Source organism: Arvicanthis niloticus, chromosome 2 (assembly GCF_011762505.2).
Source record: "Arvicanthis niloticus isolate mArvNil1 chromosome 2, mArvNil1.pat.X, whole genome shotgun sequence".
Classification (NCBI taxonomy): domain Eukaryota; kingdom Metazoa; phylum Chordata; class Mammalia; order Rodentia; family Muridae; genus Arvicanthis; species Arvicanthis niloticus.
This window is the reverse complement of record NC_047659.1, coordinates 21,772,654-21,790,104: the sequence shown is the minus strand read 5'-3', so window position 1 is coordinate 21,790,104 and position 17,451 is coordinate 21,772,654. Positions and strand designations below refer to the sequence as shown.

Here is a 17,451-nt window from a genome sequence, read left to right as displayed (position 1 = left end):
AGAAAAACTTCACACATAAACTTTCCATACAAATCGCTTAAGCTCAGAGTGGTCCAAATACCTACAACAAGTCACTGTTGCCGTTAAATCGTCATCCTTTTATCCCAACCACTCCGTGTCCTCCAGGCTTTCCTAAAGTTGCACAGTTTGCATGTCTCCAAAATCCAAATATGTCAACCCAGAGACTCACCCTAAAGACCATAGAATCTTAATCTTCCCCATATTTTCTGCTTATAATTTTCCCCAAATTTGTTACCTGAATGCTTCTTAAAGCATCTGGCATTTGATATGTTACAGTACATTTTTGCACATTTATTTTTTTCACTCACATTTCAGGAGCATTATGGAAGTGTATACCCTCTAGTAACACAATGTTTCAATGTATATATGTTGCTGGGCTACATAAATGACAATCAAAACTCAAATAGAAGGATAAGCAAGCACCATCCTTTGACTGAGCACAGAGCTAGGTACACGGATGTTGAAGACACTGACTTAATTAGTGCAATGTCACAGTCTTGTACCAAGATCAATCTGTTTGGGCAAATTCAGAGTGTGTTCTCTGTGATCAGGAGAATGCTATACACTGATAAGATGAGTTAGAAATAGAGCATACAATTAGCAATCAGTATTTGTTACAGTAATTGCTCTTTATAACATGTCAACAATCCTAAGAGATATTATTAGGAATGTGTGAAGACAGATAATTTTATCACCTTGCCCAAATTTACAAAACATGTAAGCAGTAAAGACAAAACTAGACATCAAATCTATTTTAAAATTTAGTGCTCCTGGTGGTTCACAATGTGCCGTTTTCCTCAATAAATAGAACAGGATTGTCTTCTGAATAATAGAGCAAGAGTCTTGACTAACTTGCATATCTCCATTAACTAGCACGGTGTCAGTTCTCACACTCAAGAAGAGAAATCGATGTTTAAATATGTAATTATTTCAAGTGTGCCTAATATTGCAAAACTAAGTATAACCTTTGTGAATAAGTATCACTTTCTTTCAAGAAAGAGTTGAATATTTTCTTAGATGTTCTTTGACTCTGGATCCCAAGTCTCGTTATAATGGAGACAAAAGGCTCAGGCTTTTTCCAATAGAGACTACTTATAGACTTTAGAGGGTATGCCTGATTAACCAGTACAGATTCTTAATTTCAGTCTCAGATGAGTGTCAAAGTTTCATGTCTGCACATGAATTTGAAGGTCAATGGTCTTGTCTATAGTAGCTTCTTGGAGAGTCACACCTGGGCCACTAACAGAGGCTTCATCTGGGCTTTTGATAAAGTCCACACTATAGCTACTAATCGTGGGAATTGATAAATGTCTCTTACTACAACATGGAAAGTCTTTCTACTTTTTACATGTTATTTGTCTCTGAAACAACACTAAATGAGGTCCTGACAAAACTTTTACATAATATTGGACAGTGTATGCTAATTATTTTTTAAGATACAAAACTGAAACATTCTTAAAGCCTTAGTGCATTTGGAATGTGGACATCCACAGTATTCTGCTCTTCACAGAAAGATGTAGGAGGGAGTTCAGGGGTAATGGCTTTTCTGGCAGTTAGCTTATTTGAAATCTTAAGATATGAAGATATCCTTTGAACATTATTTTCAGACCATCTACTTTGTTATTTCCCAGCTTCTAGTCATGTGATAAATTCCTTCATTGTGAGGTTAACTAAGGCCAGGCCTCTTCCCGCTCTATCTTTTCTTTCTCTCCTATGAATTTGAGTTATAAGTTCAAAGGGACATGTTAGAACTGATATATTCTAGTTAATGGCCTTCCCATGTGTTTAACTTGGATGACATCTCCTCGAAAATTTCCTTCCTGTCTAATGTGGTTAGATAAGAAAATCATTAAAGTATTGGAGCTCAGCAAGCTTTGAAAGTTATTGGAATTTATCTTTTGCTCTGTTTTTAGAGGCATCAATCTCCTATGGAAACAACACTCCTGGCGGTAGGTTCTTATGAAAGATGACTATGAGCACAAGCTACCGTAACAAAAGCACAAATCCAACAGTTATGTGGCTCTCGGAAAGGTGTCAAGCGAGGCCGTTTTATGATTTTTGTCCAGCTGTAGAGACTATAATTTGGGCAAAATTCAATAAGTAAGGAGAATAAAGATTATTCTTCTAAACAAAGTTTGAGAATTAAATACATGTCAGATTTTCTTGCACCACTTGACCAAAATTATTCATGGTCTATTTTGTGTCCTACATTAGGACATAATTTATATTTGGTTTTCTTGAATGTCTAGGCTTACGTCTAATTCTCTTCTAATATTATTGCCCCAAATATTTTGAAAGTCTTGTTTAAAACTAGGCAAATAACTGCTGCAAAGTTGGGACTATGCTAATGAGCACAGTGATTTAGATTTTTATCTCAAAATAGTAAAGTGAGTTTGGTAGATATCACTCAGCCTTCCAGTTCCTCAGCCAACCCAAATGCTTTCTCAGTTAGCCTAGGAAGTGCACAGAACATTTTAATGAAATATCAATGCTAAAATAGCAGAGATATTTGAAGATAGAGCATAGTTAACACAGAAAATTGTACAGAAAATGCCTGGGCTCAGAAAAAATATGAGTTATAGAAGGCTTGTATTATAAACTTTAAATATTTCTGAATTCTTTCCTTTACTGGGTCTTTCCCCTAGCTACTATTAAATTGTAAATATGCATTCAGTAGAACTTGCCTTGTGTAAGGGGTAGCTAATTTTAGGAGGAAGAAAAGTTTCCTTATTCCTCTTCCACATTATTCTTTTTTTTCTGCTTGTTTGAAAAAAATATTTAGAACATACATTCATTTCATTTAAATAATGAAAACAATAATAACATTTCCCAAGGGAGTGAGTAAGAGAGGATGAGCCTTTGTTTGAATTATCCGTGGTAAGGCATTTGGGGACTCTAGTTTTTATGAGTTAAAAAAAAAGAGATCTACATGGCACTCTGACTCCTCTATTATGACAGTTTATGCTTCCTATACAGGTTATTTAACTCAAATGCCTGGGAAGTCTACACAATTGCCATCTTCTGGAACACTACTTAACTTAAACTTCCCCTACAGACTAGAAACCCACTGTATAAGTCAGTTTGTGCAGAATTATTTCTTCTTTAAGATCCTGAATTTTTTTTTTTTTATTTTAAAATTTGGACAAAGATTGTCTAAAAGAAACTATAGTAGAAAAATGAAGGGGAAAAAACATTTCCCACAGTACTGGAGCCTGTTCCTAAGAGTTCATACGCTCTATGCCTGTGTACATTTTAATCATGCACTCTTTCAGCTGTTATCAATTTAAAACCAATGAAACTCCCACACCGAGTCCATTTGAGCAGTCAATTTTAATATCTCCGGGCATCTGTAGTTATTCTGAATGGGCTGCAAAAGCAGAGCTAACAAGTTAAGCTCTAGCCATAAGTCGGCACAGGCTGGTAAAGCATACATCAAGCACAGACAGTTAGTCAATACTCCAGTGTGAAAAACCAGCTAGCATCTTTAAGGAGAGCAATATATTCATAATATGTTTGGCAGTCTGCTTTGCGTTTCTTTCTCGATGGCTTAGAAGTTAGCTCTGTCTGTCGTCAACAGGGTGGCTTTCAAACAACCACAGGAACACTTTCAAGGGAAAGTTGATTACTTTTGTGATCAGTAGGTAATATTTTAAAAAACGAAAATAAGGAATGAAGAAATGTGCCTTTCTGTGACTAAAAAAATCTAGACAGTGTCTTAAATGGTCTCTTTTTATAGGAAAAATAGACATATGTTCTGGGTCTCTGAGCACGACCTCTACTTCAAATATTATGTCACTATCAGGCCATGTGTCTCAATGTTGTGTTTGGAAAACATGGCTGCCAGAAATACCTCCGTACCCTCCCAGGAGTGACTGCAAGGCAGGATCTGCCTCCCGCAGACAGAAGACGACAATGAAGGCGGAGCATTCCAACAAGATCAAGGCAGTCACCACTTCCATCAAACCATTTCTAACTTTTGGGCTATGGAGCCCTGGGGGAGGGAGTGAAGGGTGTTTATGACATTTAGCTGCTTTCCCAGAACTCTTTTATGTACTTTTATCTTCAAAAAGAAAGAACATATTAAAGAGACATAACCGAGGAGGAGCAATACTACATAAAGTTTATGTTTTCCGATCTGTTGCCCCAGAAAATGCTTTGATAAAACATACTTGGAGCAACACAGATCATTTCAAAGGAAATCTGAGAGATACACCTCTCCATATTGCAGTTTGGCTGGCATGGAGAGATAGCTAATTGTGATTATTCAAATGCCCATCAAACCTATTGCCTTCCTCCCACAGACAAAAGTAAAAATTCAGGGAAAGTGGTTTTTTCTCTTTTTTTTCTTTTCTTTCTTTCTTTTTTAAAATCTGCAACTGGAGCTGTTCTCTTAATGAATGGATTTTATAGGAGCTCAATGACTTATTTTCTCTTTAAGGCTAGTTAACACCATGTTGCTCAGGCTGGTCTTGAGCTCCTGGGCTGAAATGCGTCTCCCATAAAAGCCTCCCATAACAGCTTCAGGGAACAAGAACACACTCCACTACACCTGGCCTGAGGGTAGTTAATTTTAAATCACCAAAAATGTGGCAATATGTACGTGTGTGTGTGTGTGTGTGTGTGTGTGTGTGTGTGTGTGTGTGTATTACAAGTCATTTTTGTTTTGGAAATTTATGGGGTATTGGTGATGTAGTATAGATATGGCAATGTATTATAGATATGAATTTGGGGGTGTTTGTAAGCTGAGCTGTCAGTGATGGTAAAAGATACTGAAAACACTCCCTTAATCTTAGGATATGTCAAGATGAAATGTTGACATCAATACTTCCTTGCTTGTAGCAGTCTAGCACATCTGCTGAACATGGTCCCCGATGAGATCCTTGCTGTGAGAGCTCTGGTGTGGATGGTTCTTAGGAACACACTCAAGATCCATGTGCTATAGCTTCTTAAATCCTGCTTACAACAGACATAAGGAACGGGTAGATCCCAATTCTCATAAACATGGTAAATCCACCTGTCTGGCTGCATAGGAATTATTTATTTCTATAGTTATTCATTCTCTAGATCAAAACATAATTATGCTTCAATATCCTGGAATTATCTACTTCATAGCAAAACAAAATCAGCAACTAACACTCTGTGTGGAGAAAGAGAATTATAAAGTTTATGTGAGAGAAACTCAGTATCTACAACTGGTTTTGAATGTTTTCTCACAGGTCCACCGAGACCATGGGAAGCTAATAACAGGGGGTTTTGAACACTGACAAAGGGCACATGTCTTTTCAGAGAGGAAAGATTTAGGACATGATGAGAGGCATGAAGTATTCATAAACTGCCTGTCTGAAGAGTAGCAGCCTTCTGACACCTGCAAGAAATATCCTATCTCCTAATTTTTGGTCTTCCACAACTAGTCAATAATATGCTTTGGAGAGTGTTATCCAGTTGGGTTGTAGAATGATGGGTTGTTCTAATTATAAACACACACACACACACACACACACACACACACACTTTGATTCAGTGTACAATGTATGCTTAAAACATGGCATACATATACAACATGAATCAAGCAGCAGACCACTACCTACTACCCTGTCCCTTTTGATAATAATCTTCAACTTCTTTTCTTTTTAAAATTTATTTCTTTTTATTTTATGTGTGTGGGTGTTTTGCCTACATGTATGTCTGTGTGCCATAGTATGCAGTTCCTTTAAAGAATAGAAGAAGGTGGCAGATCACCTGGAACTGCAGTTACAGATGGCTGTAAGTCACCATGTGGCTGCTGGGGATTGAACCTGGTTCCTCTAGAACACTCAGTGCCCTTAACTACTGAGACACCTCTTCAGCTCTTCTACGTCTTACTTAGAGGAAACTTGACAGTCTTCCACATGGAAAACTCAAATACAATATTTCTAATTGCTACTTCTACTAATCCTATAGAATATATGTCAAAATTCTAGATATAATACCAATGAGTTCTGTCAAGGCATGAGGCTTGGGGATCATTGGCAACAAGCCAAATACCACTTTATCTAATGTTTTCAATCCATGTTTGGCCAAACTCATTTATATAGGGCCAGTCCATGGGTTTGGAGGGATGACGATGGTGGTGATGATAATGTGTTTGTGTGTGTAACATGCATTTATGTTATACATATATATGTCTTATATATATTATATATGTGTATTATATATAAAATGAATATACAAAACAATATAACATATGTATAATATATGTGCATACTCTATATAATATTCTTAAATAATATTACATTCTAAATAATATCTATAAGAAAGATCTTTTTATATAAGGAAATTACTCCTTGAAAAACAAGCAAATCAATTTATTCTACTGGCTCATTGTTGTTCTCTAACTAGATATTTCCCTTTTTGGATCTCATTTTCTTTCATTGTCCCAAGTTTTATCTGTTTTTGATATCTCATAAGACCTGTATAATTTCCTTCCTGGCTAACAGGCTGCTAAAAGACACAGACTACCCAGGTGCATGGTTTCCAGCATTTCTCCGTCTCTCATGGCGACAAGCATTTTATTATTGAACGAAAGCTAGATATGTGGTACTTTATTACCAATACATTTACTCCTAAGAGCCTTTAAATAACAGAAACTGCCCAGGACCTATTAATGCAAAGGGACCAGGAAGCTTGTAGGCCAAGATAAAGAAGCTTAAGGTTGGCTATTAATTTTGGCTAATATTAAATCATGACATGGCTCACATGTAAGGATCACAGTTCAATTATGAGCCATAAAGAAGTTTGAAGAGAAGAAGATTTATAAGATATTTTTAAGCACATTAGTGCATATTGTGGAAGCAGTGAGGGTGCCTCATGCCCATGTAATGACAGACCCACGCCCTAGTGTATAAATCCAAATGCAATTATTCTTAGCCCAACAGTGAGAGGTGGCAAAGTTGAGCATGTCTCTGTTGAAAGCTGCATCACACTGATGCTCAGATAGATATCTTCTTAAAGTAACAGCATGACAAAGAGGTCATTCTGTCAGCTATACGTTCTGAAAAATTATTTAAAAATACTTTCTTTAACTATAAACACAACATGGAAGCATAGGACTGATGGTCTGTACTTTCTGTGTGACTGGTGATTATTTCTTTATTTCTTAATATAAATGACATATTTTACAAAAGTATTATGGTTTTTCAAAGACATGTCTTCTTTGACAAAAATCTTAAACAATTCGTTGTGCTTGGATAATTACTTAAGTATCCCTGAAGTTATCTAAGATGAGGCAAGTCAATATAGTTGGGAAATCAACGAGCACATGCCACCTTATAAATAAATATTATGAACTAAAGACATGCAACAGGATTAACCCAGTTCTCAGCACACTTTTTCTGAAGCCAGTGTGTTCAGTATTTTTACCTTCTAAGAGATTTGTCATATGTTTGAGCAAAGTGATAGACTTGATAAAAATACAATGGATAAATAAAAGACATAATGTGAAATGGATGATCCCAAGAATAAAAGACAGTATTTTATAATTAAAAATCAAATCCCCAAAGCAATAGAAAACTTTTAGTTTATGCTTTCATATAAGTTAAAGGAAAAACATACCCATGTGCATAATTCTAACCCAGTGAACCCGAATGTACTGTGTGCTAATATGTTCCAGACTAGAACAGAGTGAGCAGGAAAGTTTTACTCTTATAATATAGGACAGAATGAGATATACAAAAAGTAGAGAGTGAGGGGGGAGGGGGAGAGGGAGAGGGAGAGGGGAAGGGAGGGGAGGGAGGGAACCAGAAAGAGAGAGAGAGAACTAGAAAAAGAACTATTGCAAAGCCTATAAAGGCTGAGGGATGAAGCTGAGTATTCTTTAAGAGCAGGAGAAAAATTAAGATTGGAAAAACAATTCATTTCGGGCATTTAATAGTGGCACAAAGAAGAACTCAAAAGAGGAGTAGGTCCCACTTGGGAGGAATGTGTCAACATGCAAAGGAAAGAGCATTTGAGAACCGAAAGGAGGTGTTATCCTTGGGATTAAGTGCTGAGCAGGATACAATAGATGAGTGTTGTCACCTATATACATTATTTTGTTTATAAACCTTAAATACAGAATACCAACCTAGAATTTTATTTTGAGAAAGCACCCATTCTTGTATAAGAAGCAAACAGTTATAAAAGCAGAACGTTTAATTCTGTCTTATCTAAGCAATGAAATTTTATACCCAATTGAACTACTACAGCATGTGGACATTAGCTGAAGAATAGAAGTTAGTAATAAAGTTTGCACAGTATGAAGGTTTGATCCCAAACAACACACACACACACACACACACACACACACACACACAACACAATACACCACACACACATACACACAGATTCCACACACACACAGACTCCACACACATACACAGACTCCATATGCACACACAGACTCCACACACACACACACACACACACAGACTCCACACACACACACAGACTCCACACCACAATACACCACACACACATACACACACACACAGACTCTACACACAAACACAGACTACACACACACACACACACAGACTCCACACACAGAGACTCCACACACACATACACACACACAGACTCCACACACACACACACACACACACAAACCCACACAACCACACACACACACCCACACACACCACAGAACCATGCCAAACAAAACAGTGCCCTAGTAAGGTTGGTGGAAGTCTGAGGTCTTCTTTCAAAGCAAAGAAACAATCAAACAAAACCAAATAAGATTAGATATATTGAAGATTTTTTTAGACAATCAAGGTCTTGTGTGTTCTAAATGAAGTTAATGATTCTGTTTCATAGTAACAAAAAGGATTCAAATTAGAGAGAGTAATTTTCCAGGAGAGCAAATACAGCACACAAGACCTAGAGAAAACTAGAAGGTAATGAGACTGGAACAAACCCTTCCAAGGTGAGGATCCTTTCTGAATTCACAAGACATTTAGAGGGAAAAAAGCAGGCGTGGTAGAATAGAACAGAGAGGCAGGTGAGAAAGCTTGTAATGAGATAAGAGAAAAGATGGCAAGACCAAAAAAAAAAAAAAAAAAAAAAAAAAAAAAAAAAAAAAAAAAAAAGCAGAGAACTCTTGTGGGAGGTATCTGCACAAAAAGTCACAACAAAATCAGATTGATTTTAACTAGTGGAACTTATTCTTGGGAAGGAAGGACATTATCTATTATGGAACCCATCAGCCATGACATTGTTTAAGAAGTTTAAGAATGATAAAGACACCAAAACATTAGATACAAAAGATACTGAGAGACTCGTCACTGCTGAAGATTTGAAAGATATTGGCAAACTAGTCTCCACTCTCACCACAATGATAGAGATATGAAGCCTAGCTCCAGAATACCTGTGCAGAGAAAACAGTGCGGTGTCCCTTTAAGAGCAGAAGGGGAGCTGAATTAGAAACATGGCTTAGTAGCACACACTCGGGGTTCCCTCTGCTATCTTTAGATCTTTAAATAGATTTCATATACTAATAATTAAACATGGAGGTAGTGTGGTATTAATTTCACTTAGATTCTATCCATAGTAAGATGAATAAAACTATTTTCTAAGCACATAGTTCTATTATTTGTATTCCAGGAAATATTGGTTGTTCCTAAAGGAAACAGCAGAAGCCTGAACACCAAGCAATTGCTACCTCTTCTAAAAGCTGTAAACCTATCTATTTCCTATTCATGGGCATCGATACTACTATTTGAAAGAGTACAACGGAGAAGTTTCAATGAAAGTAAAGAGCTATTCAATATAAATGAGCTGCAGCCATGTACAAACACATCTTCTACCCTAAAATGTACCGCTCGCTCACAATCTACATGATTCAAGTGGTGTGTCCAGTGAGAAAACCACTGTAGTAAACTCATACCTCTGAAAATGGCTCCTCCCCTTTTAGGTAATGTGAATACTTTTGGACAGTTTCAGAGGCTATCTGGCCGCTTGCCATCTTATCTTGGTTATCACTATATTTTTCTCGAGAGCTATGTTCTAATATTATAAAATGCATCCCCGTCAAGTGGCTTTCTAGATAGAGATTTTGGCCTCTGCGATTGGATCATGGCTCAAACCCATACATTTTGCATAAAGGGCTTGTGTCTATGTGTGCTTTGTGGATACCACGCTGAGTGCCACAGTCTATAAGGCACTGGTCTTTCTGTTCCCACAATGAGGGTTGACTAATTTCAGAGCTTACTCCCTTCCACCTTTGGAAACAAGTACATAAGAGAAAAAATATTGAAAACCGGCAAGAGCCCTGAACAACCTACACAGAGCCTGGAGAACCACAGAGGAGGAAGTGTAACTCACATAACTCAGGTTTTTTCTCTATTCACATCTAGAGAGTTAGTATAAGGAACATGATACAAACATCCCCTTTAAATGCACTGAAGATCCATTTATAGAGATCATTAACACTCTTTCTAAATATTCTTACCCTTGAAAGAGTTTTTTTAAAAAAAACTGGTGAAATTAACTATTTAATGATTCATCATTTATTCTATATACTTTTTCTCAAGTGATTGAAAGCTTTAATTTTACTTTCCTTCCTAACTCTTGGCCTTAACGATGATAAGAAATTGTGCTGAAGTGTTGAATTTGACTAGCTAGATCCTTTTAAAAATTGGTTTAATGCCATTTATCCAGATGAAAAAAAAAATCTCAGAGAAAATCTCTGAGAAAAGTTCATAGATAAAAATTGAAACAAGCCAGGAAGTGACTACATTTGCATAACTTGATCTGTATTTGGAAAAAAAAATAGATGCTGCTAAAGACAACAATGGAAGCTTATCAAATCAGAATTACACATAGATTTTCCATAGCTCTGCTAATGAATACTGACTCATTGGTGAGCTATGGCGAAGAGGCAATGGAGCTCGAGATAGGAAAACAGGCGAGCAGCAGTTAGAATAACTGCATTAGGATTGGCTGCATCCCTTAGCCCATTCTAGAGGGCACTGGAGAGGCTAATTTGCTCACCTGATTGGAGCCAGATCAGATAAATCAGATCATGTCACTAAACTAAAATGTTGTTCGTTTTTACTGGGGTCACAAAAAAAAAAAAAGAAAAGAAAGAAAGAAAGAAAGAAAGAAAGAAAGAAAGAAAGAAAGAAAGAAAGAAAGAAAAGAAAAGAAAAATTAAGTTTGGGAAAAATTAGCATTGTGTGAGATGCTAATGTATTTTCTATATCTGTTAAGTAGTCTAATAATTAGCACCTGTCTTTCTAAAATTGCATCATCTATGGGATGTACTCAAAGGTAGAACTGGCTGAAGGTTATTCAGTGAAGTGCATTAGGCAGTGTTCTAAATGCCCTTCCAGGCATGTATAAATATTCCCATTTAACATATGGCAAAGCGGAGGTTCTGGAAATCCACAACTTCTACAGTAGCAATAGAATTAACTGGTAGATACAATACCTGAACACTTGGAAATGTCTTGCTAGTCTTAGCAGCACAGTTTAGGATGTTTTTTTCTCTGCCTGGTATATCTTCGCAGGGGTATCTCCTCATCTTGCTTCATACTGAATCGTCATTCTTAGGGGTCTCTGACTTTCTTCCTAGCATTCTCTAAGACTCTGATTTCAGTGACTAGACACTAGTATTTAAATCAGAAAACACTTGACAGTAAAAGGGAGGTACTGATATTACTTGTGCGAAGACAACAAATATGAGCAGCACAGGCCCATAGGAGCATGCTGTCATTCTCCAGGGAGGGGCTCACTTCTCTGCCCCTGGTGCAGAGGCCAGGTCTTCTGAAGCTAACTCTGGATATTTCTTTTCTCTATAATCTCACACCACCAACTCCAGGGTCATTTTTCTGAACAACAATATTTTTCTCCATTCCAGAACAAGCTGTGACAGCAACACTGTCTGATACCTTTAATGATTCCTTTTTCTTGCAAAGTTTTCAGAGAAGGTCTTCGGGAGATGAACTTCTTCAGTCTGCTCTTCACGCGGTTCTTGTCACTGGAATCAGAAGCGCTGTGCTGCAGTCGGAACACTGGAGATTAAAAACAAATCAGAGTTTTGTTTTGTTTTATTTCTTGCTGGGGGGTTGGTGCATTTTTTTGTTTATGATTATTACTCTGTGCAAGAACAAATGGGAGACAGAAGTAGCAGAGCGACTTCTTGGATGGCTACCAGGGTCCTGCTGTCTAGGTAGGGCAAATTTCTCTATCCAGAAGCATGGTGCTATTATTACCCAATGTGCAAATGGAACAGGGCTAGCCACAACTCATCACTATGTCTACTTCCTTATGTTAAACATAGAAAACATTCCTCTAGATAATTCCACATTCTTGTATCTAGAAATGAAATTAGAGCCAAAGGGGAAAAAAAATCATCGGAACTGGAGGAGGACTTTAGCTTTGTTAATTTCAGTGGATGTTGATTATGTTATTTCTGCAGAAGGTGGTGTTTTGGAAGTTTTACATATCCAAGTACTTTTGTTACTGTTCTTTGTATATTAACTCATGTGATTACTTTTTTTTAAATGTCATTTCTTATTCAAATTTGTAAAATTTCCTTCAGAATTTCCATGGTCTCCTACTTCTCTGCCTTCAGATCTTAGTTCTATTTTCAGTTAAGTGAGTGTCAAATTCAGTCCTGAACAAAAGCCTGCTGAACACATTCTGATCATTACACTTCATGCTAAGGGCTATGAATTCAGTGACCAAGTAGCCCATAAGCTCTGGGTTTTCACTGAGCCTCCTGTCCAGCCGTATTCCCGGCTGTTATTATCAATTACTCCTGGCAATTTGACGTGTCTGTGGGAAAGCTCTGTTTTTGCAGTTCTGACACAATTATACACAAAACTGTGAGGTCTGTTTCTTAAAATCTTCCTGGTTCAGAGGGTGAGAAATTCTGTAATTGGTCATGTAAAGGTTTGTATCGTCCGTCCTCCATCTTGAACGCTGGGCAGAGCAACCTTCAGTTGGCAAGATTAGGCCTCCCATCTCAAAATGAGCATCCAGCTGGGAAGGCAGAAGGAGGTGAAGATTCTGCCTATCTGGGAGCTGGGGAGAATGACAGATTTTTTTTTTTTTTTTAAATTAGATTAAAAGTTTTGGTTGAGACCAGACATGGGGTGCTATATAGAACTGACAACAATGTTCGTCAATGAAAAAGATCATAATGGTTAATTGAACCTGAAATTAAGTTTTCAACTATGTGTTTTAGTCCCAACAGGTGTTGCTGTTGTAGCTATAGAAAGCTTTGATGTAAACTGTGTGGGACACTGAACAGCTTCCCAATTTCCTACTCAACACTTTGCCAGCACGACCCCTTCCTCAAAGCATGGAGCAAGGCACTTCCAGACATAGCCAATGTGTCTTGGAAGGAGGTGAAATTGTTACTAATTAAGAATTATTGCCTAAACCAATTAGGTCATTTATATGTTTATGTGGGACATCTATGTATTTCCATTTCTTGTGTCACCTCAAATCCCTACAAATCTCGTGACAGAATGTCAAAAATTATAGCATCAGGAAAGGTATTTTTATTTTTTTTATCATTACCTAACTCGTAAGCATTATGTGATTAGAAAATTCATTGCAAATCAACACACACACACACACACACACACACACACTCACACACATGCTCATACACATTACAAATGCTACATTATGAAAATAATTATGTAGTGAGTTATATCCTTTTGGAAACCCCTAGGTATTCCAGAGAGACTATTCTTAATTAGAGAGATATATATGTATATTATATTGTTTTCAATACCACCATCTGGCTCCACATGTGAGAAATGTCTGTAAGGTGTATTGGATTGTAAGAGAAATGGAAGTAGGGTTCTGAATGCTTTATCTCCTCTCCTTCTTACGCATCCTAACAGCATCATGGGTAGGATTACACAGTTTTTAACAGAGAAAAACTCCAAAGATGCTTGCAGTGGTGACCTTGGTGAGTGTCAGCTTCCATTTCCTTAAGCCATAAATAATCATCCTTAGGCAGCAAGTCAGACTGCAAGGCCGTTACCCTCTTTGCTTTGCTCATTTTGTTCTGAGGGGAGTTATGAAGACGTTGAGCTCAGCCGAAGATGGTAATATATGGCGTACTTTTTATTAACCAAATAACTTGAAAGAAAGTGCTATCAGTACAAAATAAAAATCGTAAGAAACGCCTGGCCACGAAGACAGGTCCTTCACTGGACGCTGCAAACAGCAGTAAAAACTCTCCTCCGAATATTGTGGCTTACAAATCTGATTTTAACAGCCAAACTTATAAAACAGTTTATGCTTTTCTGTTGTCAAGGGAGAAGAACTTGCCAAATTGTTCATTTTAAGTAAATACAACATAAGCAATTAAGGCAGGCAAAGTTTAAACACATGCCTGTGATAATCAGGACAGCTCGCTTCTGATCTCACTACTGATTCCCCAGAACAGGGTTCCTTTCCTTTTCCCACAGTACCCAGTGACCCCACACATACTTTTAGAAACTTGTAATCACACAGTGCAAATAAAAGGACACTTTACTGGAAAATACACAGCGTGGTACAATAATCCATCATTTATGAAAAATAGAATTCAGCCTTTTCTTTTTCCTCAGAGATTTAACTACTTTTTGAGGGTGAAACTTCCTGCAGCTTGAAGATTTATGTTAAGCCAATGAGCAGGGTTTTTTTTTTTTTTTTTTTTCCATTCCCATTTAAACATTTTATTTGAAAATGAAAAGCGCTGAAAGAGATATGATTTGAATTCTAAAGCACTTAATCTGATTTGCAGACGGGAACAGGAATTTCTCTTAATTCTATGTAGTGTCACCTACATGTAAGTTAGCTTGGTTGTACTCGATTTTCAGGGTATCTGGAACTAATGTGCATTTCCTTTATGCTTCCCTCCTGTTTTTCCACTGATGGTGATATCTCCTTTGAAGCTCAAATAGAATGTTTTTTTTTTTCCCAAAGACCAAGAATCTTAAAGAAAAAAAGAAACAGTATGTGATGTTAGTCTCTGCACATAGAAGCAGATAGCACTATCTTCAAACATGATTTGTAGCCAGTTCAGAGATTTAATTGGTGCTAAGGCAGACCGGTGCTAGGATCCTGGGCTTTGGAAGATGTTAAAGAGAGTGGCTTTCTCAAGTGATCTTCACTTAAGACAGTGTGACAGTAGGCCTTAGCTCAACACACGTTTTCTACCCAGGACAGCCATTCGTGAGTTCACTGGTATCTCTTGCACATTTTTTCCCACAGTAGAGTAGGAATAGATAGAAGGGCCACACAGTGTGGAGGACAGTCATCTACAGCCATTCTATTGAGTGTATGAGAACCACAAAAGAAAACCCCAAATCTTCCAGAATCTAACAGTTTGGATAATATAATCCAGGATCGTGTATCTGCCAGAACTTTGCTTGCTTGGGACTTATTTTGAAATATTTCCTTTTCCTGCCAAACTGCTGTTCTCGCAGTATTCCCATGTCACAATTACATGTTTTCATTGTTATTTTTTTTATATATTTGGAAATTTTAGGAGAGTTAAGGCTTCAGAAATGTCACTAAAAGAGAGAATAGCTGTAACCCTTTAGAAACGCAGTTTTGAACACTTCGGTGTTCCTTTCTCTCATTTTACTAATGACCTTTGGTGTGAGGCAACCTCAGGTATAGCTAAAGAGTCCTGCCAGCAGCCAGGAGTCTCCTAAAACTTCATCTTTCATTCAGCAGGAAGACAGGGCAAAGCTGGCAGGAGAGGCAAGTGCAGTCAGCTTAGCACCCTGTAGTATCCACAGGGAGAGTTCCAGAAAGATATGCTAGAATAAGATAAAGCCAAGCCTTTATCCTCAGAGGCCCTGAGGTAATTCCCAAGACATTCCAAGGACCGCACAACCAGTGTGGTGTTGTCTCAACCCAGGTTTTCCAACACAACTTCCTTGTATTTAGGATTATTCTGTATTGAAATGTTCCTAAACTTCTTGAGGGGACATTACTCAAAATTGATGGAAAAGAGAAAGAAAGCCCATTAAGTTTCTTTTCAGCATTTGCCGGTTTCTGCTCAAGGCATACACACTCGATCTAATGATGGCACTGGAATGGACACTGTCTTGTCCTTTCTAGCAGGTGGTTTTAGAGCATCCAGGGTTGTGTGTTACTTATTATGCTGGAATGGACAAAAGGAGAAGGTTTAGCCTTAAAATACTGTTGGTCATGCAATATCTCCTTTTCACACATGCTCAATATAAGTAGAATTCATAATTTAAACCCCCAATATACAGTCTGAGAAACCAAGTTTTTGAAACTTTAAGTGATTCATTCAAAGTAAAAACAATGATTAAATCTGGAAATAGTTAGAAGAGTTAATGCATGGAGTTTGAACAGCAGTACTTCATTTTAACCACTTAAGTACCACTTAGACATTGTAAAAATACAAGACAGGAGATTTGATTCATAATGGAAGAGTTTGCATACATCATATATATTCAGTACCCTTTTATGGGGAAGTGAGAATTCATATAGTGAAATTGTTTTCTTTTAGAATAAAATTCCTAGCGAAATAGTCAAGTCTGAACCTACTTTTAAAATCTCAGTGTTATTAAAGAGCTGGGACTACTATAATTCAACCATATGTAAATTCCATGGGTACTTTTTCCAGTAATATGTGTATATATCCATGTCTTCCTCTCCTAATGAGTTCATTGTCTGTGAATTACTCAGTGATGCAATATGCAACCTGCTTTCTATGACAGATTTATCAAGTTTCTTTTTATGATCTAGTGTGTAAAAAGATATTTGTACCACTGGTTGAATTTATACTTCATTTCCAGAAGAACAAAAGGAAGTAAGAGAAAATATACTTTGATAGCATCCATCTATTAGATATTTAGAGAAACACAACTTAGCTGTTCCCTAAAATAGGATCAACAACAGTGTAAGATATGGGGTCAACTCATTAAAACATTTTTCTATCGACTAGATATTTTATCTTGACTCCCCATGAATTGACACGGTGCCAGTAAACTCTTCTAAATGCAACTTTGATAAATTTGCGAATAATGTATGTGGCTCCTGAGCTAAAGCAGTGGCTGATTTCGAAATTTCAATCATGGAGAAGATAAAGATGGAGAGACAGAGAGAAAGGGAGAGTAAAAGAGGGGGAGGAGGGAGAGATGGAAGGAGTAAGTGAGTGGAAGAGACAGAGAGAGAGAGAGAGAGAGAGAGAGAGAGAGAGAGAGAGAGAGAGAGAGAGAGAGAAAGCAAACACATCAACCCAAACAAATAGCACTGTGCAGTAGAAACCTGTTTTCTATGAGCAAAGGAGGTATATTAACAGCAGGCATGGGTACCATCTCCATGGTGGAAAACAGGCAGAGGCAAATGAAACAAGAGGGCCTGATACAGAATGTGAACCTGGGTCTGTAAAGAGGGAACACCCTGGCCTATGGAGTTGTAAGCATG

At 37.4% G+C, this 17,451-nt stretch overlaps 1 protein-coding gene and 1 long non-coding RNA gene across 2 annotated transcripts in view; one reads left to right on the top strand and one right to left on the bottom strand.

Moving 5' to 3' along the window:
* Positions 1 to 17,451, bottom strand: part of Arhgap15 (Rho GTPase activating protein 15) — a 585,234-nt gene that overhangs the window by 229,778 nt on the left and 338,005 nt on the right. The window contains exon 9 of the mRNA XM_034495451.2: positions 11,925 to 12,047. Coding sequence (XP_034351342.1) covers positions 11,925 to 12,047 — 123 coding nt within the window. The remainder of the gene's footprint in view (positions 1 to 11,924; positions 12,048 to 17,451) is intronic.
* LOC143441297 (uncharacterized) overlaps positions 1 to 17,451 on the top strand; it is a 319,239-nt gene that overhangs the window by 15,534 nt on the left and 286,254 nt on the right. The window lies entirely within an intron of this gene.